The 22,462-nt window shown below is 40.6% G+C and overlaps 1 protein-coding gene across 1 annotated transcript in view; it reads right to left on the bottom strand.

Annotated features, from left to right (window-relative positions):
* Positions 1-684: 684 nt before the first annotated feature.
* Positions 685-22,462, bottom strand: part of MIDEAS (mitotic deacetylase associated SANT domain protein) — a 54,458-nt gene continuing 32,680 nt past the window's right edge. Inside the window, exons 3-13 of the mRNA XM_053944503.1 lie at positions 19,536-19,859; positions 18,218-18,563; positions 17,740-17,806; positions 12,790-12,932; positions 11,814-11,917; positions 10,385-10,460; positions 9,132-9,220; positions 7,859-8,008; positions 7,476-7,655; positions 6,895-7,094; positions 685-5,803 (exon numbers count right to left, since the gene is read on the bottom strand). Coding sequence (XP_053800478.1) covers positions 5,596-5,803; positions 6,895-7,094; positions 7,476-7,655; positions 7,859-8,008; positions 9,132-9,220; positions 10,385-10,460; positions 11,814-11,917; positions 12,790-12,932; positions 17,740-17,806; positions 18,218-18,563; positions 19,536-19,859 — 1,887 coding nt within the window. The 3' untranslated portion in view covers positions 685-5,595. The remainder of the gene's footprint in view (positions 5,804-6,894; positions 7,095-7,475; positions 7,656-7,858; positions 8,009-9,131; positions 9,221-10,384; positions 10,461-11,813; positions 11,918-12,789; positions 12,933-17,739; positions 17,807-18,217; positions 18,564-19,535; positions 19,860-22,462) is intronic.

Below are 22,462 nucleotides of genomic sequence, written 5' to 3' on the forward strand. Positions count from 1 at the left end.
TGCTGCCAGAAGAAACAAAATACATGCTGTGTAACAAAACCTGTTAAATCCCCCCCCCCCCGCTCAGATTCAGGTAACAAATAAGTGCCTTTAAGACAGTATTTAGTAAAAGTTTTTTAAAACTTTGTCACTGAAAGTGTGATACAATATGATCTACAGCTGAAGCCATTGCAGAATTCACATCTGATGCAGGGCTATCAGGTACTAAGTTACTCCATGATGTCTTTGCCTTGCCCATGGTCTTTGTAGTTGTTTCAGGTAGTGTCAGAATCCCACCAGCCTTATTTACAGTACAGCAGACCTAGAACTATTCCCCAGGAATCCCTAGCACACTGTCAAAGTTGTTTCTGTCTTTCTGCAAGGGTGCTTGGCTTGGAGGGGGACACACATCCCATCAACACTTCTGTAAAGCAGTGGAGCTGCAGATTTCCCTGGTCTCCTACAGTCACAGGTGCCAGTTACTTTCTTGGATTCAAGACAAAACACACATTGCAAGCTTGTATCTTGGGGGAAGGTGAGAAACAGCCTCTGGGGCTGCTGTGGGAAACACAGGTGAGTACGAAGAGAGAGCAGACCAACCAGAAGGACTCGGGACAGAAGGACTTGGGACAGCCTCCTGTGCATCATAGCCTGCACAAGCCCCCAGTCGCTCCCTCATACCATCAAGAAACTCAGCTAAGAGACTATTTTTTAACCTCATTTAATAAAAGGTTTTTTAGATATATAGAGGATATTAAGTAAATAAGTTACATAGTACATTACAATCACATCTGCAAGATTTCCTTTAGTGTATTAATATTTTATAAAAAAGCACACAAAAAATAAATTCAGTCCAGTCTATCACAACTGTACAGCAACAGGTAAATATATTTATATATGTACATTTTAAACATGTAACAGTCTTTTAAAAGGTGCCCTAGGCAGCAGACATACAAAAGGAAGTGTCTGCTCACTTGTTAAAATAAAAGTAATATACTTTATTATAAAGCATTTATACAGTAATTACAAAGGCTGACTGCTCCTGTACAGTACACCAAAGCTTTGACTACAAATTTAAAAACAGAACATAAAAAGAATGAACACAAAAAAAGTTTATATCAAATCTGAACTACAAGGGGAAAAAATACATGTGGAGAAGCTACAGGAAACTTTTTTAAAATACACAATTACGTTTCTATAAAAATATATGTTGTCTTCTAATCTGGAGAAGTTAAGGGTTTTTTCAGGCTCAGCTGTCAGTGGAATCTTAGTCTTGGAAAGAAAGATCCTTAGACAGCTTGGGATTTAAAGTTTGTGTCTTCCTAACATATGACACAGGAGAGAAGGAGGGAAAGTAAAGCAGCTGAACCCAAGTGACAAATTTACATAGAAACTCACCCCTCCCAGAAATCAAACATGATTTGTAGACTCACTTCTCTGCCTCTTTAAAGCTTTATAAACTTCCAGACATACATCAGAAGATAAAGGGAGAAGGTTTGTGTGGGAAAATATGTATTAGAATAAGGTTTCTGGTAAGCACTGGACTAAATGTGCCATTGTATGAAAGCAAGACTCCTATGGCTATAGTCCTTCCTATTCCCATTTCTTTAAAATACAGTATGTATCTGTAGGAACCTTCTAGTCCACTGCCTGAAAGAGAATTAAGAAGGGTGCAACTGCAGAGAGTGAGAAAGCTCACATTTGTGATTTAAGAAACACTTTTTCTGAAAAGTGTTGATTTTAATCTAAGCTTGTTGCAATGATAAAAATGACCAAAAGCCTCAGTTTGATAAATCAGTGTATTTTTAGTTAAATTGGACTTTATCTACAATGGGTTTAACAGATGAGTTACTTTTAAGCTTTTGAATTTATATCTTTGCCCTGCCTTTAAGCAGCTACATCCCTACCTGTTTCTAGCCAGCAAAATGCCATGGTCCTGCACAGCTGAGTGAAATTCTGTAGGCCTTCAACTTACAGAGCTAAAGTTCTCTCTGATACCTGTATCAGTAAAAGAACAAACATCAAATAAATTAAAATGCAGAGTAGTTCTTGCAGCTGGACTGCAAAACACCTGCAGCTATATCAGATATGCATCACAAGTGCATGCATCTATGTAGTAATTACATACACACATAGTCTTACAAAACTCAGATGCTATCCCATGCAGATCACAAACCTGAAAGACTGAATCTATCTGTAAAGGGCAGGCAGAAGCACAGGCAGAAGTACGTGATCAGGGCAACCATGACCTGTCACTGCATCTCTGTGATGCCCAGTGCTGGCATCAAGACTCAAGTAGGTAATGATTTGAAATACAGCCATCTGACTATGGGATATATGACCACCTGAAGCCTGATCTTGCACTGTAAAAGGCAAATCTATTAGTACACATTTAAAGAATTACATTCTATAAATATTGTATTTCTTCCCATTTGTTCTTCAAAGTGAAGAGACATCTTGTTCAAATTAATGACTTTCTTCTGCCTGTTTTCTAAATTAGCAGCAAACCCTTACACTAAATGGGGATCAGTCAATAGGCCCTTAAACAATGGGAAATAATGAGCATGGAGTTTTAAAACAGACATATCAACAGAATATTGAGAAGAGTTTTGCTTGTTTGGGATGGGTTTTTTTAAAATCTTAACTAGAATAACACAAACTTAAATTAACATTGTGCTGCAGTAAAGAGCCACTCAAGTTATTTTTCCCCCCACAAAGAGTAGAATCATAACTCATTCCAGATTAATTCCAGATTAGACAAACTCCATTTAAATGCTTTGTCCACAGAAATTGGGGGTTGGTTTGTTTGGGTTTTGGTTTTGTTCTTTTTTTAAAAAACAATTCTCTGCCAACTTTTGCTACTAGGCAAGCTCTAATTCAAATGAAGGATCAATTCCAAACTCCTTCTGTAAGCCAGTGAATAGAAGGCTTGGTTTGCTTGTTTGTCTTTTAAGATGACACTTGGAGGAGCTGGTTTACTTACTACCATGCCAGAAAAGAAGTCTTCTGGTGGCTACTAGCAATTTGGAAGTATGCTCAGAAACACTCCATCTTGATGCCACTTAGCACATTTACCTGATTGTGGTCAGCCCTGCTAACCCACAGCTGTTATAGAGGTTACCCTCAGAAAAGCCCTTTTCTGATTTCCTTCCAGCGAGAGACTGTGTCCAGGTTTCCTGTTCCATTCTACTTAAACTGCAGCAGGGTGGGAGAGAAACAACCAGTACTGGAATCAGCACATAATATACACAACACTTTTATGCAAGTAAAGAAAATCTCTGATTTGTTCTAACCAGCACCTCAACAGCTTGTCCTTGACAAGAGGAAAAATTATATCAGTTTGCTAAAAAAGGGAAAATCAGTGAAAGATCTGGCCTTTGGAAGACTGTAATAATACTTGCAGTTGCTTCACCTACTGTTTCTCCTGACAGTATGTTAAAGCTTCTGTTCTCTCCAAGGGCTCTAAGATAATGGCAGACAAGCATTTTCCCCAATTTATAAAAGACAAATGATAAAAATCAACACTGAAATCCTTAAGAGGAAGACTGATTTGCTTAAGCTTCTTTTTAAAGAAGCAGCTTTTAGTTCTTTGCAGTTTTTGAATTATTTTAACAGTTCACTATGTGCCATGAGCTTCCTGGTTAGTCAACAAGATCCATTCCATGTAGGAACATGGAACAGTCATCCAAATGCTGAAAGGAGCTCCCGTTTTGATAGGAATGAAAAATACAATCTTGACAGAAAACAGAACATTTACAGGTGAAAGTGTCAACTTTGCAAAGAGTGCAGTCCTTAATGATGTTCCTCCTGATTTTGTGAGTAGTAACTGTTTCTGCTACTCAGAAAAAAAGATTCTATGCAAAGGCATAGATATGTCAAAGCAAACATTGTACAATACACTGCCTCCCAAACAAAAGAGTGAAGCCATCATGGTTGCATAAAACTACAGGGCAAGAAGACTGACAGATGACATGCTGGAGTCACAGCCTCTTTCTATAGTTAACTAGGAATTTATCTAGCAGCTGGAAGGGTCAAGATTTAAATAAAAAAGAATCTGCCAGTCAGGCACACTCAGTAGTTCACGTACAACAACATCTCTTGGATCCCTGCTGGGGAAGGCAGGAGTGATCAGCTCCTTCAGTACAGTCTGGTCTGACACAGTGCCAGCACCCGAGAAGCTGGGGACCAGTGCTGCTCCTAAGCACTGGATGGAAGGAGGAAGCTGGGTAGCCAGGCTACAGGATGGCACCAGCTGGCCATGAAGCACAAGTGATTCTCTGCATCCTTACAAAATAATGATAAATGTGGGCTATAAAGATGTACGGAACAATCCTGTCCAAATTTAACATCTGTCACCTGGGCCACTTCTTAACTCTCTTTCACCAGCAGCTTTTGGTGGCTAGACTTTTTGGGACACTAGCTTGTGTCACTTCTGAAGGAAGAGTCAGCCTTTCAGCAAAGAGCACAGCTCATAGCAGGACAATCCAGCAGGCAGCACTGCCCAGCCACTGGTGTGCAAATAGATGAGAAGCTTCTGTACACACTGTCTTGACAGCAACTGTCTGGGAAAATTAGGGCCCTGCCATAAAAGCTTGGTGATGGCAATTTCAAGGAATAAATGAGGGTTGCTACAAGACAGAAGAGGATATTGAGAGGTAAAAGCATTTACAGAGGGATCACCGCTGGAGATGAGACTCCATTCCTCCCACTTCTGAGCTGTACACAATCTAGCAGACAAGAAGATCTGGGTTCATTTTCACTAAACAAATTTGCTCCCATTTATGTAAATTCAAACCCAGCAATTTTAATTTCAAATTGCACTTGTGAAGCCCAGACTCCTTTAAGTTAATCAAAGGCTGACTATTTTTTTTTCCAAGATGAGACAACCTGCAAGGCCTGTGGCTACTCTTATCCCACAGGATATTTTTATATCCATTGCTATGTTCTTAATGCCATAACTGACCTCAGGCTTCCATTTGAAAAATAAAACTTCCTCTCAAAAGGAGGAAGAGTGTTTTGCTCATCCTACTTTTCATTTTTGTGAAACAGAGGTCAAAAGTGCACACAATCTTTCCACAAAACTTGTTGTCTGCCTGAATAACTGCTCAGAAAGGCAGGCAGGAAAGCGTAAAAGGAAGAAGAACTTGCTGAGAAAGGAAACAACTAGAAATCACCAGTGTAACAGTAACTGGATAAGCTTAGCTCAGAGTAGAGCTTCATTTTCTTGCTCCAGTCTGGAAACCTTTATATCCAAGAATCCTACTACCACGATTCCTGACAAAAGAACAAAAAGAAAGGTCTGACTGACCTGAGAGAACTTACTTCCACTGCAGGTGACATTGTTTTATTATGTACCTCGGATATCATTATAAATAGAATAGGAATCTTATTAGTCTTAAAAAAAAAAAGAAATCCAAGTTGAATCAAATCTTGTTATCCACCATTCTGGCTTGGTCAGTACTGGCAAGGTGAAGTGGAACATGTGGCATGAGGAAATGACAGCACTGAAACCAAAACCTGATGGTTCAGGTAAGAAAAGTGCAAGCAAAAAAAAGTGAGACCACCGAGAGGGAGGTTGGGTCCAGCCTTGCTACTCCCTCCACTTCTGGTCTGCTGCTATATTTCTCCATCTTCATCGGAGCTGGCACTGCTGCTCCCGCTGCTGCTGCTCCCACTGTCACTGCTCTCTTCCTGCTGGGCCCGGCTGCGGGCTGCCGCCGCCGCTGCCGCCTCCTTCTCTTGCTGCTTCAGCGCCGCCGCCTTCTTCTCCTGTTCCGCGTGGCTCTTCATGTGAGCGCTGCGGCTCTTCACCTTGTAGAACACCCTAAGGAAGGCACACATGGACATTTGCATTGGCCTCTCCTGTGGCATCCTTCAACACTTCTCTGGAAGAGCTTCTGCTGCTCTGGCCTCAAGTTTGTGAGCTTCAGCTCCAGAACTCCCACTGGCACTGCGATAGAGCACCTACGGCAAACACCACTCAGCATGTGCCAGCATAATGCTAGCAGGGATCCTGAGCACCCTCAAACCTCTCACTTCATCTCTTACTGTGGCCATTTCTCATTCAGCTCTGAACTCAGAGGGGCAGTGCTGGTACCTGAATTATGCACGTGCTGCTTAACACAACACAGCCCTGGTTTTCAGGCATACCCCTGTGCTGCAACAATACAATAAGCATGGGGGCAAATGGTGGCCCAGTGCCACTCCTGAGCCTTGTCCACAGAGCTCAAAATATCTGAGCTATTTCCTTATGACTCTACATATCTGTGATCTGTTCCTCCACCCTCCACCACTAACTATTTGGATTTTGCATGAAATGCCACAAGTGAAGTTCAGACATCATTAAGAAGCCTTGTCTGCTTGTCCTGTTGTTTTAAGAGTAAGCAACTTATGTAGGGAACAGAATTTTCCTGACAGTTTGATTCTGTTGGCAACAAACCCACAAAAACTACTAAAACTGTGTGAGGAAACACAAATACATTTGACATCCACCAAAGACAGCAAATGTAACCAGATGAACTACTGTCCTAACAGCTACTGCTATAACAATGGTAGTATCTTGTGTTTCTACACTACTGTTCTTAAGTCTATACCATGTTCTTTATATGTGATCTAGCAAATACATAGAAATTTGTTACAAAAATGTAAGCATTACAGAGGGCCAACACAGCAGCTGCTTGAAAGTGCAGCTTAACACCAACTACTGTACACACTTGAAATGTAGGTGGTATCTCATGCCATTTGAAGAAAAACAAGCCTTAATTTGGAAGAATTAGTGGGGCAGTAATTCTTTAGAACTTTTGCTAATGTCTATGGCCTATATAGAAAGACAGAAAGCTCATTTGAGAAAAAGCTTCCACAGGAGATGCCCTACTGTGATTCTGTGACTATTGCTGGAAGCAGAGTTGGTCTTACCTGCCACATTTTTTACATGGAAATGTGTTCTCTGTGTTTTGTGTTTTACTGGTAGCATCTGGTTTTATCTTCTGTTTCCTCTTCTTCCTCTGCACTGGAGCAGTAATAGGCTTTCGAGGCTTCACTGTTGTCTCCCTTGGCTTCCTCCCAATTCTGCCCGTGACAGTTGCCTCATGACTCCTCATGTTGGTGTCGCTGGCCTTTGCAAAGAGGAGAAGAGTTGAGGCAAAGTGACACTTAAACCCACCATCAGAAGGAAGACAGTGACTGAGCTCCTGTGCTTCACTCATTCCAGACAAAGGTTTTATTTAATGATAAAATCTTCAGGCTATTTTAAGGACATCTCTCATCATGGCCCTCTGTGTCCACCAGCCACAAAGAATACATTTCCACCTTACACATCTCAGTTCTCCCATCACAGCACACAGTCTGATTGATAGGAACATTCTAGTCTACCTCAGCCCAATCTCTTGCTGTAAAAAAGTAAGACATGGAAACTTTTTGCATCTGGAACTGTTTTCTAAACTATTTGCAGAGTGAAGGTGGCATAGAAAGCACAACATGCACAATGCAGCACTTACTGTTACACCATCGTGTAGTGTTTGTTCATCTTTCAGAGCATCGGCACTCCTCTTTCTGTTATCCAACCCTTCCTCTGCCTCCTCTTCTTCCTCCTCTTCCTCCTCCTCTTCCACATGCCCCTGTTCCTCACTGAAGATGTCCCTTCTGAGAGGAAGAACACGTGCAAACCTATGGGAACTCTTCACCAGAAGATAAAGGATCTGTTAATTTTGATCTCTGTAGGTAAATGACATTATGTGACACAGGACACAAATTTGTGAGTCTGGACTTCTGTGGAGAAGTCAGATTGTTTGTGATTTTGATTTGACCAGTAAATGAGACAACACACAAGACTTCAAACCACAGCCCAAAAGAGGTGAGAGAAATTTAGGAAATTACTTACCTTGATGTCAACTTCAGCTTCATCTTTCATAGATCTCTCGCTAGCACCATCAATGTCCCCAAAGATTAAGGTCCCATTCCGACCAATTTTCACCTGTTTCTTGTATGTGTAGTAGAATTCCACACACTGAGCCACTGTTTTGGTTTTTATCTGTTTAAAAACCATGAAAGTCCAATGGATTACATGATTTTAAAAACACTTATAAATAATTACTAAGGGTGCAATAAACACACTTTGTATTTTCTTTCCTTAGTAGTTTCCATTCCACCACAGCTGCTGTTGAAGCCTCCTTTTCTGTGTCATATTTGCCTGTCTGCCTCATCCGACAGCTTATCCCCTACTGCCATTGTTATTCACTGAGAACTAGAGGACAAACTTTCCGAAGAAAAGCTGGTTAATGTAAAGGTGACAGAACCTGGAACTTTGTAAGCTTTAATGCACCTCTTAGCCTCTGAAATGTTCCAGCTGAGCTATCAGGCCTGACAGCAGCCTCTCAGTTTTATGGAGGAGCTTTATGGTGCAGCAGCACTTCAGAGAAGACCAGAGTAGAATACCAATCCAAAAATGGAAGTGAAGGTTTGCAGCCCCTTCTCGTTTTGGCCACGTGCATTTTGTAGGCATATGGTGCTAGACAATTATCACCACGGACTTGTGACCATCTACAAATTCTGCATCAGTGATTTTTCTGAAATATTTGGAATATATTCTTAGCTTCTGAGCTTTTGCAATTTAAATGCCTTTGGGGAATTTATTCAGTAAATATGTTTGCAGCTCCTGGTTTCACACTCTCCTTCAGTGATTTCCCCCTTGCTGACATGTCATACCTCATCAAAACATGGGAGTGATCATTTTTTACTATCATTGTCACAACAGTGGAAAGAGAGATCTAAAGGAAGCATCCTTCTCATATCCTTCTTTGGTCCTCTCCATCAGTGGCTGATGTGTTTCTTTTTAGTTTTATCAGCAAGCCATTTAAGTTAAACACTGCCAGTGCTCTATAAATGTGCTCTGGAGAGGAGATATCTGCAGCATGGACTAATGGAAGTAATGCAGTTTAAATACCAGGGTTAAGCAAAACAAACATTATTGCTCTAGCTTTCTGGTGAGATTTCATGCTGTGCTGGATGCTGACATTTCTCTGAAATCTTTTGAGTGCAGGACCTAATGCTTAAAACTGAGGTTTCAGAAAAATCAAGACTGAACTTCCTGTATAAAATGTTCAACAAACATATAAAAATATGTTATGAAAAACAAACAAACAAAAGTAACTTACAAGCTTTTGGACCAAGAAAAAGTCTTTCTTGTAGATTGCAATGCCTTTGTTGAATAGCTTTTTTTCAGCAACCTTCCACTTGTCTGATCCTGTAGGTAAAAGTAAGTTGTAATGGAAGCCCATACAATTTCAAATGTTTACTCTTCTACATACCTTTTCTTTGTGTTTGCCTTAAATAAGACCTATACACACATGTGAGGGTGCAGTCTCTCTTCGAGCCTACTACAGTAAAACTGCAGAGTGCTGTTAACTCCTCCCTTACTGCTCCACCTCAGCTCTCCTCTCAACACTTCCTTTGTGCTAGATCTAATGCTCATCACCACAGGTTAACTCAGCTCAGCTTGCAAAAACCACTCAATTAGATGAACTAAGATGTTGCCCAAGCAAGGTGAAGTGACACACTTCGTGGTGACCCAGTCATAAGATTTTATAGTAAGGTAATGATGGGGCAGAAGAACAGGATCTTCTCTTTCAGCAGCTATCTGTACTTGAAGATTTACTACATCTCTGATATTCCTCAAATATTTCTTGCCTCTAATAATAAACACATTTTCAAATCCCCTCCTTCCTTATAAATATTATTCAAGTAATATTTGCCAACAACTACAGTAGAAATGAGTAATAATGAAGAAATGTATTTTCTATGCTTTGTGGCACCAGCTATTAGACATCTCTCTACCACTTTACATCAGATCTTTCAGGTGACCTGGTTCACTCCAGATCACTGAAGTCACACAGCTGACTATTTTCTAATTAGGTGGAAGATTACAAAAGAAGCTTATGGCATTTAAATTTTGCAGAAACACTAACAGGTATCCATAGCTGGCTGAGGCTTCTTCAGCAAGCTTGAAAACTATTCCCCATAAAACTCCTGCTTAACTCCACCCTGGAAACTCATGCCAGAGAGGCTATGATTCTAAGCTTACCACAGCCTTTCTTGTACGTACTAGCTATCTTTCTACATTCTCTGTGGCTTAGTGCAAGGGATTACCTTCCCTTTTCCCCGCAGAGAAAATCAGAACTCATACCTATCCCAATACACATGCACATGTTCAGAAGGATGCAGTGTTTCTTACATTTAAACTGTCATAATTTGCATAAGCAAAATTTCTGGCAAGCCATCATTTGAGTTACAAGAGAGGACTACTCTTTTAATCTTCTTGTAATGTAACAGAGTGCCCCAAAAATGAGAAAATTATTGAAGAATTCCTGTATGATAAGCAGGCAGCACAGAGTTGTTCTGGTTAACAAACCTGTGTAGTGATAATCTGCCAGAGGGTGGGTAGGTGGTCTCACTGGCTTCTTCAGCAGCAGTTTGGTCAGAGCTCCCTTGGATAAACACAAGTAAAATAATTAATTTAATGTTTGGGGTATTAAAAACAAAGATCAGGCAATTGTTAATCCCCTCTTTTCTGGGGCAAGCTAATAGAAAAGAAACAGAGCACAGTTTACAACTTGGGACAACTTTAAAAATCACATTCTTGACTGCCCACCTAATCTTAGGTACCACAGGCAAGTGGTACATTCTTGGCACCTCTTCACGTCTGTGAATTGACACAACCAGCAGGGTACTGAGAGAGAGCTAATTCCATAGATAGAGATCTTGCATCAGTTTCCTCTCATTAACCACAGGACTATTACACACACATCCAAAAACATCCTGAATGATACCTGTCTTATACATCCAGGTAATTGTAATCTGATCTCCCTTGACTAAGCATTATTTCAAAACAAAACAGCAGCCATGTGACTGAAAGATTACACACTCAGAACTCCCACCTCTCAAGCTGCTTTTTAGTTTTTATTTAACCCAGAAAAGCTTTCAAATTTTGTAGGAAGGAGACAATGGAATTGTGCTTCCACTGGCATTTTAAACCACCTGAACAATGAGTTCCTGTTGTCAGAGGCAGTCCTGCTCCTCCCTAATGCCAACAGCAACATTCACAACAGTGGGCTGCCAGAAACCTAACACATACACACACAAAAACTACTTTCTGTTTGATCTCTTCTCCCATGCAAGTTCATGCAGTCTCACAAGTGTCAGTGCCAGGGGATGGGAAACAAGCAGCTAGGCATAAGTGTGGGATACTCCTGAACACAGGGCTGATTTATGCCAGGTTAAATCAGTCATAGAACTATAAAAATATGACAAATCTTTGCTGTTTGCTCTTCTCTGCTCTTTGATATTACCTCCCAGGGGTATCAAAGGGCAATAATGAAGGTGTGTCATGTCTTACAATACTGATACAAAATTAGCAGCACAGCTGTTCAACAGACACAGAGAGAGAAGTCAAATGGATCTACCAAAACAAAGAGGTGCAAGACACTGCCCTCTGACTCAGCTTTCAGCTCTAGCCTCTTATTTTTCCTTTCTACATAGTAACCTTTCCAGGAAGACAACATCTAAGACTCATTTAGCAGTCTTGGCTCACTTGCCCTGATAGACTGTCAGTGTGTTTGTTAAAAAGCCAAACATGTCCAAGTTGGAAATATAAAAGATAGTAAGTGCACATGGCACTGTGCATCGGTCAGAACCCACTTTAGGGACATACAAGGGGCACCAAACAATGGGAACCAGATGCACTGAAAGGAATTTGCAAGGCTCTCTTCTCAGGAATGAGAGTTACCTGACCTTCCTTAACATCTTTGACCACATTGAGGTGAACAGCTGGGCAGACTCACCAGAATGCTTCCCTTTTCTTCATGTAAGAAATGCAATGCCAGCTCCTGGTTGGTTCCAGCCCCAGGAAAAATGCTTGAACAGGCAGCAGCTAGCAGGTTTTCCACTATTTTCGTGGGGGTACCAAAAAAAAATCAGAAAAGAAGATTAAAATGAAGTTTCCTACAGGACCAGCATGGTTAATTACCTCTTTTGAAGGAGAAATAGACATAACAGAAAGTAAAACTCAGAGAAGCTGAATGTCCTTGCAAATTTATCTGGGTCAAATTTGGACCCCAGGACTCATTAGACTACAAGGTCAAGCAGCACTATTTACACATGGAATTTCTTGCAAATCTCCTCCCTGCTCTGATGTCTTCCTACCTCTCTTCACCTCAGACATTTCTTGAATCCACCCTTATATTGTGAAGTTCCATCTCACAAAACCCTTTTTTCTCTCTCATTCAAAAATATTTCTTCCAAGCTTGCCCACTTCCTCTTCCCTTCAGGATTTATACAGGCCACAATCCACATGTGTAACAGAAGCAGTCAGCTCCCCAGTCTTCTACTAGCCACCACAACTCCTGCTTCCTTATCCTGACTTCAGTCTACGACTTGATTTTTTAAAAAAATACTATTACATCTAGAACAATCCTCAAAAATACAGGAGTTGAGTGTGTGTGGTTTTCAAATGTTAACAAAACCAAGGAAGCTTCACTGAGCAAAAGGCTGCTCTTGGCCTGACAGAAGCAACAGTCCCAGTTTTTTCATGGTTCTTTTTTTTTTTTTTTTTTTTCACAAAAGAACCAATCCTACCAGCCTCCCCTTGCCCCACACATGCAATCTGATAAACGAGCTTAGCTCCTAAAACTGTTTTCAAGACCACTCAAACATGCCACTTGAATGGCAGCTCTACAAGATTTTTAATTATGCCTACAGTAGATATGTGGTTACCCCTACAACCACTCTGCCCTCTTCAATAGCCTTCCACCTTCTTACCATTCTCTTGGGTGACTTTGTTGGTTTCCAAGTCACCCCATGGCTGCCACACCAGCTCTGCTTTATGTTCATCAGCTTCTGCTAGAGATCTGTCTTGGAGTGATGGGATTTCTGCTTGAAAGCGAGTTCCTACATTTATTCGCCTGCAGAGAAGGAAAAACGTTACAGTCAGGCCATCTTTACAATACCCAGGAAGTCTCCATCTCTGCTAGAAACATTAATGAAGAACCAAATGAAGAAACAAATGCATATACAAATGCAGTCTCTTGCATATAACACCAACAGTGTTGTAGGTTACATAAATAACTCAGAAGTTGAGAGGTTTTACATCTATTACAACTTTCCATTTTTTTTATTAGCATAGGTTGAAACTGTATTTAAATTAGCATCCCCTAATAGCTGCTCAAAGAACAGTTATTAGCTTCCAATAACCATCACTTTTTGAAAGGCTCTCATACAGGGTCCTCTTATGGCAAGCTTGTTCCTCAGGCATAACATAGGTGAGCCTGTTTTAGAATTAACGTTTTGTCAGTTAACAACTGAACCAGTCTCCAAAAGTCCTTTTCAACCTAAACACTGCCATCTGGCCCAACTTCTCATTCAAAGCAGGATCAAAATTTGGTCCTTTATGACCTTGACACAAGCTGGTGTCTTCTAGGTACTCTTTATAACAACTGAAACCAAAATATAAAACAATGAAACCTGTATCACTCATTTTGTACCAAACCCAAATCCTATCCTTTCAGCAGCAATCTCATACTTTTTACATCTGAATTAGCAGACAGATTTTTCACTACATGCAACCCACGGAGCACTACATTTGCTTTAATTCAAGTGACCATCCACAGAGATTCTACTCTTTATTAGCAAACATGATTTTGTGCACAGAGGTGGGTAAGAAGCCTCAATGAAAGACAATTCTACTATGTACTCAATGCAAAAGTGTTCCTCATTCAGATGTTAGTCAACCACACTGATAGCTCTTGACATAGTAAAGTATAGAGAAAGAAGCTCTTTTTTGGAGAGAGCAGATTAGGCAGTGCCCAGAAGATGATAAAATTCTGGAGCTGCTTCACTAGAAAAAAGTAAAACTGCCTGCACCCACGGCAAGGTTTGCTATAATTCTCAAGTCTTGGCTTGGTGCTCCACACCTAGCACAATTACCAGAGAAAAAGCATGATCTAGTGCAATAAGGAATAATAACAAAAACTTCTGAGAAATGCCAACCTCCAGACTTTTCTCATCCTCTGAAATGACACACACGTGTCTATTATAAAAGCAGTTTGGAAAAGGTATGAGGAAGCCTTGAAACAACATATAACCTGTACAAAAATAGAGAGATACTAGTAAGTGTTTCAATATGGTGTTTTGAAATCCTAAGACACTGTGTTATCGAACAGGAGGAAATGGGTATAGGAGAAGAAGTAAGTACCTAAGTACCTTAATTCCCTTTTACACCCAATTACTCATTTTGGTATTATTATGAAATACTTGCATCATAAGATGTCATGTGTTGGAAAAGCCCATGTTCAAAAAAAAGACTGACTTCTAACACACATAAAAAGGTATTCTGAAAATTTTTTTTTTTTTTTTTTTTGCATCTACAGCAGATCCAGATGTCCTTAAGGGGAACAGTTCATGTGTAAACAAAACGATGCAGAAGTTAACTACACACTTGTTCCAACTTCATCACCCATTCAGCAGTAGCTCCACACAAGTGGGGTGGGATTACTTCTTGGATTCCTTCCTCCAGAACCTGCTAGATGCAAAGACTGATGCTAACTTCCTCTCAGTAGGTGATGGCAAGATGACATCAAGCATGACAGATGTAACCAGGGAAGTTTTAGGCAGGCTGCCATGTACTATCTGTCTTTTTCCCCAAAAACACTATTTCCAATACCTGTTGAAGGTAAAGCAACAGGGACATTACACATTTCAAATCATAGCCATGGGCAGGGATGAACTAAAGCAATGTTGCATGAAAAGGTCGCATCTCTGATGCCCCTCATTATAACTGTATCAGGATCTGGTTCTCAAAAGTAATTTCATTTCAAATGCACACTGAAGTGCAACATGCAAGAACAGAGAACAAAGAAGAACAAAGAACCCCAAGAAAACATTAAAATTTGATTTTAAGTATTTTACAGGTATTAAAGTCTGTTTATAATACTGTATAATTTTCTATTTTTCCTTCACTTGTCCTATTCATCTTGGACAGTAAAGCACAATCCAGACTAAAATTGAAAAGCAAGACATTTCATGCAAGACTGAGAAGACCTTGCTAAAAAAGCAAAGCCAAACAACCACCCTGGTAAACCAGCCCTCCTTTCAGAGCATACTGAGATGGACTGCAGAGTAATGTTCATGTGAAGTTTTCTACTCATTGTGATTAGTCTTGCTTACTGTCATGGCATGCAGTTTCACACAGGAGGAAAAGATTATCATCTGCCCTAGAAGGGATGAATGCTTGAAACTGACATTTTGCTGTCACCTGGAAACAGATAAAAAGGTGGTTTTGCAGTAAAAACTGCACTGAGAAATTTGGGAGATTTCACATCTCAGGACACAGACTCCTCTGACCTCACTTCTGAGAAAGAAAGAGACTGGAAAATCTGGAGGGAAAGAATTTGGGCCTTCTTGAAAGTTGCTTTCCATTTTGACACTGAACTCAGAATATGACATCTGTGGGCTAGAAAAAACTGAATTACACCTCGTACCTGCAATGCCCAAATAAAACCGGAATTCTACTGCAAGAGTTGATCTGGATAACCTAAGTTTGGCCTGCTCTGAGCAGGGGCTCGAACCAGATGATCTCCAGAGATCCATCCAAGTTGTATTTTTCTTCTGTTCCTTTACTGATGAAGTCTAGATTTCAATACATCAAGAGCTCTTGCCTGTAAGCACCAATGGTGCTGCTGGGATGCCATGGGATCCGAGTGTGACAACATCCAGAATTGAGGCTATGAATTGGGAAGGCAGTTCACACTGATGCACCACAGGTATATTTAAGGCTGCCTACTTCAGCAGCAACCCCAAGACTTTGGTGCAATCGAACCAGTAGGACACAAGGATCTGTGACAACAGATGCCTATTGTACCATTTCACAAAGAATTAAGCTTCATTATCACATTTCCTATTTCAAATCACTGCAATTAAATAACGTTTTGAGAAGCATTAACAGAAGGTTTGGCAAAGCACAAGCAATTAAGACCACTAGATTGGGTAATCACAAGTTAGAGTCAACTTCTGACAAGACTACAAAGCCAATTAAACATTTTTTTCTTCTAAAAAAAGTGTTTCCTGCCATATTTTCTTTAAGGAAGATATGTCTACATAACTGACCACAACAGGGCTGCCAAGCACAGAATGACACCAGGTTAATAATTTGTTGTCATTAAAAGTTAAAAGCAATCTACCTGCATAAGCCTCTGTTCAGTAAGACTTAAGATGACAGTAAGACAACTCTGCACATAACCCCCTTTTGGAAAAAGGAAACTTGCACTACTAAGACATCATGGTTTGAAATTACTAGCAACAAATTTGAAAATTTTCACACACAACTAAAATCACAACCAACTTTATGTCATTAACTTCAGCAATTTAAGCCACCAGGCAGAAGAAAGACAACTGCACCATAGAGATGTCAAAGATTGAGACCTGAGAGGGACACAAAAAATATCTGTTGAAGAAATTCCCCTGGATTAATGTGAAATGAACCAACAGGTAAAAGATTAATTAGGAAACTTCCAGAATAAATTTATACAACAATAAATGTGCTTATTGCAATGAATGGGCTTGGTCTAGAGGAGGTTTGCAAAGGTTACAAGAAAAATCTACAGTCATTCACAATTGCAACATTTGCTCAGGACAGTCTGCTTGTGACAAGTGCAGAAAACTGACCTTCAAACAAGACGGCAGAATGGAAAAAGGGCAAGAAAAAAAAATTGTCAACAAAAGCTCCAGTCCATTTTTAAAATACAAACCATTTTGGATAAAAGCAAAAGAAGTGTTGTATTTACCTGCAGAAAGTTTGAGTTAAATATCTCAAATGTTACGGGATAAGCTGCAGAGTTAGAGCAGAGATTCCTGACTGCACAGTCAGATGCAGAGCCATGTGGGTGTTTTTATGCCATATGGGTGCTTCCATGCCATGCATCTCCATGATTAGATTTTGCAGGAGTTAAGTAATTAGGTATAGTAATTAACTGGAACTACACTACCTTGCTATAGTTCTGCAGTACTGAGCTTGAACTGGTAACACTCCCAGAGCATTGGCAAAGGCTGTGCAGAGATATTTGCAGCTCTGCTCAGGTTTAGCAGGACTGGCACCAAGCCTAAGCTCACAATTCCAGCTTCAGCATCTCCAGACTGTGTTCCCTACTGCTGCTGTGTCCACAGGTTTCCCAGCACACAGCCAGCTAAAACCAACAAGGCTGATTAGCTCAGGGCACAACCCATATGCCACTGGCCATAGTGTTTTCAAGCCGAGCTCGCCCAGGGGAAAGCCAGGTGTTCACAGCTGTGCTGCAGCTACAACACACCTGCAATTGGGCCAGTCCATGTGAGAGCTAACCCCAGTTTTCCAAGGACATTCTATCCTTCTAAAGGAGCATCATCTTCCCAGCCTAAAACAAGCACACAGCATACAAAGAAGTGCTCATATACAACCACACAGGACTGATTCCCCTTTAGGTAACTAACAGTAATTCAGCCGAGAGACAGGTGAGCATCAATAGACAGCAGTTAGTGTCACCAGAATTACATTTGCCCAAACAAACACTATTTATCATATGGTGTAATTTTTAATCAAGACAACTTATATTTTGAACCACCAGTAAGAATAGTTTTAATGCTTCTAAGAGATACATCGGTCACACAGGGAGCAGCTTGAAGCTTTGGAGGAAGCAAGGAAGCACTTTTGCTGAGAGACTGAATCTACTGGCTACTTACGGTTCGATGCTGACTGGGGTGGCTTCCCCCACTACTGTAAGAATCGGAGGGGTAACTTCAGAACTATCTGCAAGGAGAAGGAAGAACTGCTCAGCTTCACATCTGAAATTTACTTTTCACACAGCTTGCAAATCTAATCACAGCTGTCCATCTCCCAAAAAAGGTACCCCCAGGCTAAATAAAGGCATTTCAGATGACCAGGAACCTGCCTTCCTACCCTCAGTTCAAGATACTTAAAATCTGCGAGAGGAACTGACTTTTCATTCCCAAGAACGCCAGCAGGGGGTGTTGCAGGTTGCTTGTGAACCCATCTTAACACCCCTGCCCAGATGGAGCAACACTGCATTTCCTCCCAAACAATCAGGAAGAAGCTCCAGTTTCACACAATCACACCTCCTAAGGGCATGATGTTCCTCCTAATGCTCCACAGTTCCTAATCATAAATTACACAAGAAAGGAAGGTTAAAATGAAACTTACTTGATCTAAGCAGAGTTCTGTGACCACTTTTGGGAGTCATTGGAGGTGCAACCGAATGACCGCTTGAAGAGAGGATAGCGTTAAAATACAGCCCAGATCCTTCTCTCACTGGACTAAGGATTGGGGGGGGAGTGTATGGAGGTAGCTCAAAGTTCCTATCTGAAGGATGGTCTGCCAGACGGACAGGTGACCGTAAGTGGCTCTGATATGGAGTAATGTTGGAATAAACAGGTGGTGCAATAAAGGTGCCAGCTTTTGGGGGTATGAAGAGTGGCTCGGGTCTTGGCCGCTGCTTTGGTTTTCGGGCAAAGCCCTCTGCTTCATCCTTTGGAACAGCATCTTCATGCTATTAGAAAAAAAAATATATTGTTAATTTAATTTAAAAGCTCAGGTTGTTTGAAAAGCTTCAGTGAGATGATAACATTTTTTCATGGCAGCTTAAAATCTGGATAGGACAGCTGGAGGATGTCTCAAAATTAGCAGAAGGGGAAAGTGAGAGGAAGAACGCAGGGAATGGAATGAACTGGACACAGGAACTATTAGGTAGCAGCTCTAGCTCATGTGATTATGAAGTTATATTTTACAAGAACTTCATGTACATCTGGTCCAGCCTTCATGGCAGCTTTAAAAGAGAACAAAAAAGATCAGCAGAACCCTGGTGAAGATACACCAGAACCCTGATAAAGATACACAGTGACACCAAATAGTGCTAAGAGAACAGAAGACAATATAACAGCATTTTATTAGATGGGCAAGCATTTAAATGCAGAGAAACCTTCCAGATGCCTGCCATTTCTCTGGTATCTGAACATGGTGTTGTACTTCTGGATAGAAGAGAGGGAAAATAAAAATATCAGCCCACCCACTCATCACTACCATGCTGCAGGGGAACAATCAAGTACTGACCTTCAGAACTCAGTAAAAGGTTTCAATTGCATAAGAATAAATCTTCACTTTGGATTCTATTCACATTGAGAGATATGTGCACTACTTAGAATTTATTGGTATTTATGTATGTATGAAGAAAGCACTCTTGACACAGACAGACTATTATTCTAGTCTTACTCTCCATGTGGTTTTATTCACTGTTCAGTGAATTTAGTGAGGTGCTGCCTGGCTTTACTAGCATTAGCTGTAGGTCATGAAAAGCCAGCAATGCCCAAATATATGGCAACATTACGATAAAATCCCCAGACTACATACATTCCAAGTTCAAGCCTTGAGTTCAAACTACTTTAATAGAAAAGTTCAGGGCTAAAAACTGTGTGATTAAATCTAACAGAAGTGGCTCATCTTTGGTTTCTTAGTCCATCCATACCTGACTCGAGGTCTCCATGTTAGTATTACGATTAGATCGCCTCCGAGTGACTATCACAGAAGGCTTCCGTTCACACGGAGCTCGATCGTTTGCTTGGCCTCTCTGAAGCTTTCCATCCTCAGACTTTTCCTTTTCAAGGCTCTGCAAGTCAATTTTTCTCACTGGCACAGACACAGGAATGATAAGAGGCACAAGGCTGTTATCCTCCCGGGCTTTTTTGGGAGCTGGTGAAGAACTGGCAAATTCCACAACACTTTTTGAAGCTGCAGTAGGTCCTGGAGCAGTTACTAGCACACTCTTCTTCTCCTCTGAATTATCCAGCTCCTGAGAAGAAAAATAGATTCCTAAAAATTCTGTATTACTTACGTAATAAATGAGATATCATCTCACTTTCAGTGTATATCAAGTTTCTCAAAGCAATTTGCAAGCTGAATTGGATTTGGAAGCATTACTGGAGGAAAAAGAATACTTCACAGTGTTACTAAAATTCCGTAGAATAACTTGAGGATTGCCTGTAGTCTCAAGTGCTAGAACACTTATATAGGTAATTCTTAAGAATTGTTTCACTACCTGTGTTTTAACATTTTATTTTCTATATGAATTTGTGTCCTGCTTTGTAACTTTCGACAACAGCTCTTTAGTTTTAGTAATGATCAAAAGCTGCAGGTTATTAATTTCAAATATTGGATTTCTGCTCCAGGGAAGACTGAACCATGATAATATCTTAATTAAATCTCTCACACACAAAAAAACCCAAACCCAGAGTTAGTTTTTTGCTTCATTTTTTTTTCTGACTCTGGAAAACATTAAGCCTTCAAAATAAGCCAGATAACAAGACTGAGCACATAAAATCCACTATATCAAGAAGATCCAGGACTGCCCCCTTTCAAGACCTTTTATTAGAGTTGGGCTAAGTTGCACAGAAAGGTTTACTCCATAATTGACTCTGCAGTTTACAAGTTTGACTGCTTCTTCACAGAGACTGCAGATGTACACCCCTACCACACAGTGATGGAACACACAATTGTAAAGTCACAAGTGGCATCCATTATCCCAGAATAAGCCTCAGGAGAAATTAATGAGGTCTGAGGACCTGTCTTCACTTCAGGCTGGTGACAGGCTCCTGTACTTTCCCATAAAATCACCAGTTTTGGGTTTGGAGGGCATTCATCATGTTCATCATGCTGACAGACATCACTGGAGTCCACTGACTCTAGACAGAAAGGGGTTCCTGTAAATTTTTGTAGCTTCCCTACACCACTTTCTGGGTGCAGCAACATGTAATGACAATGTGAATGTGTGAACAAGCACCAATTCTGACCAACCTAAAAACCTCAGGTACTTCCTGGGTGCTACACAGACATCTGTAGGTCAAGAGACCTGAACTAATTTGCTGACTACAAGGAGGAAATTATGGCAGCTCAAAAGTGCAATAGTCACCCAAAAGTGTCACTTTCCTGTGGTTTTATTATTAACTATGCTCCTTTTATTTTCAAAACTTGGGGGCAAACAACAAAGGACTCCTCCTCAGAGATGGGAGAGATGACCCCGCCAAGACAAAAGAAGAAGAGAAGATCTGAACAGTAGCACAGATAGAGAAAAGGCACCAGTAGGGACTTAATATAAATAGTTGAGACATCCTTAAAAATGTTCTGGACCACACCACTGCTTTTCTGATCTTAAAAGTTCACACATACCTAATGTTTACTAAGAGGCATGACTAATTTTGGAATTAAGCCTTTTGCTTCAGATCCCTAAATAGTTTCTCAGCTGTTTGATTATTCTCAGAGGTAAGCAGAAAGGATGGGACCTGCTAGGGGATTTTCAGCTACCTCAGCATCCCTGCTGCAGAATTTGGGGCAGGAGGGCTGCTGGATAACTTCAATAAGTGCAACATGTGGCACTTTCATTTAGACTCTTGCATAAATACTGAGATATGAACTAGTCATCTCGAGTTCTCCAGGAAATCCACAGAAACCTATCAGACATTCCTGCATTGATCCTGTCTATCCCTCAAGGTGTTTCTAAAAAACTTAGAATTCACAGAAAAACCCAACTGCAACAGCTTAAAGAACTGTTCAGGCCACATCTGTGATCTGATTAGAAACCACACCAGCCTTTTAAAAACACCTGCCTACATAGTCCTTTCTGCTAGCGTTCTGCATCATCTGCATCAAGGAGAGGCAGCTTCTGTCTGCAGTCAAACCAAAGCTTGTCCATGAAAGAAGTGAGTCCACAACTACAATTCTGCAAACAAAACTTTTTTTCCCCTTTTGTTTGTAGCAGCTGGTGCCCTGCCCTGTGCGAGGGGAAAGCAGCTAGGTAACCAAAATTTGTCTTCCTTCCATAAAGGAATATTTAAATTCAGACACCTTTTCAGACAACCATTCAGATTTGAGAAAATTTTTCTGTACTTTTAGAAGGCAACAAGTCACACTGAAACAATTAAAGTAGGATTTGAGAATTTACTGCAGCTTGTAGGCAGCAACAAGCTTGCATCACCTGAAAAAAAAAAGGCAGCCACAGGCAGCTCTGGTGCAAAGCATCATGCATGTAGACTGATATTGCTGTCCAGAATATTATTTTTGGGTAAGGTACACATACCTAGACTGCGATGTTCAAAAAACTGGTTCAAATTATGAATGTCATCTTCTTCAATCAATAATTTAGCTCTATGGCCTTCTACACAGTCTATGCAGAGAAGGCTTCTAGGTTGTTTTTAACAGAAAGACACTCATATGAGAAGCAGCCCGCTCTCATTTAGCAAACATATTTTCTTTTTCTCCCTCACACAATATCCAGCCTCTTAAAGATGTAAAATCCATCAGACCTCTGGTAAGAATTTTATCATCTTTCAAAACCTCCTTCTGAAAACCTGAAGAGATCTAAACATAAAAGAGTTCTTCTGCTAGTGCCATTATGCTTGC

The sequence above is a fragment of the Vidua chalybeata genome, chromosome 6 (genome assembly GCF_026979565.1).
Source record: "Vidua chalybeata isolate OUT-0048 chromosome 6, bVidCha1 merged haplotype, whole genome shotgun sequence".
Lineage (NCBI taxonomy): Eukaryota > Metazoa > Chordata > Aves > Passeriformes > Viduidae > Vidua > Vidua chalybeata.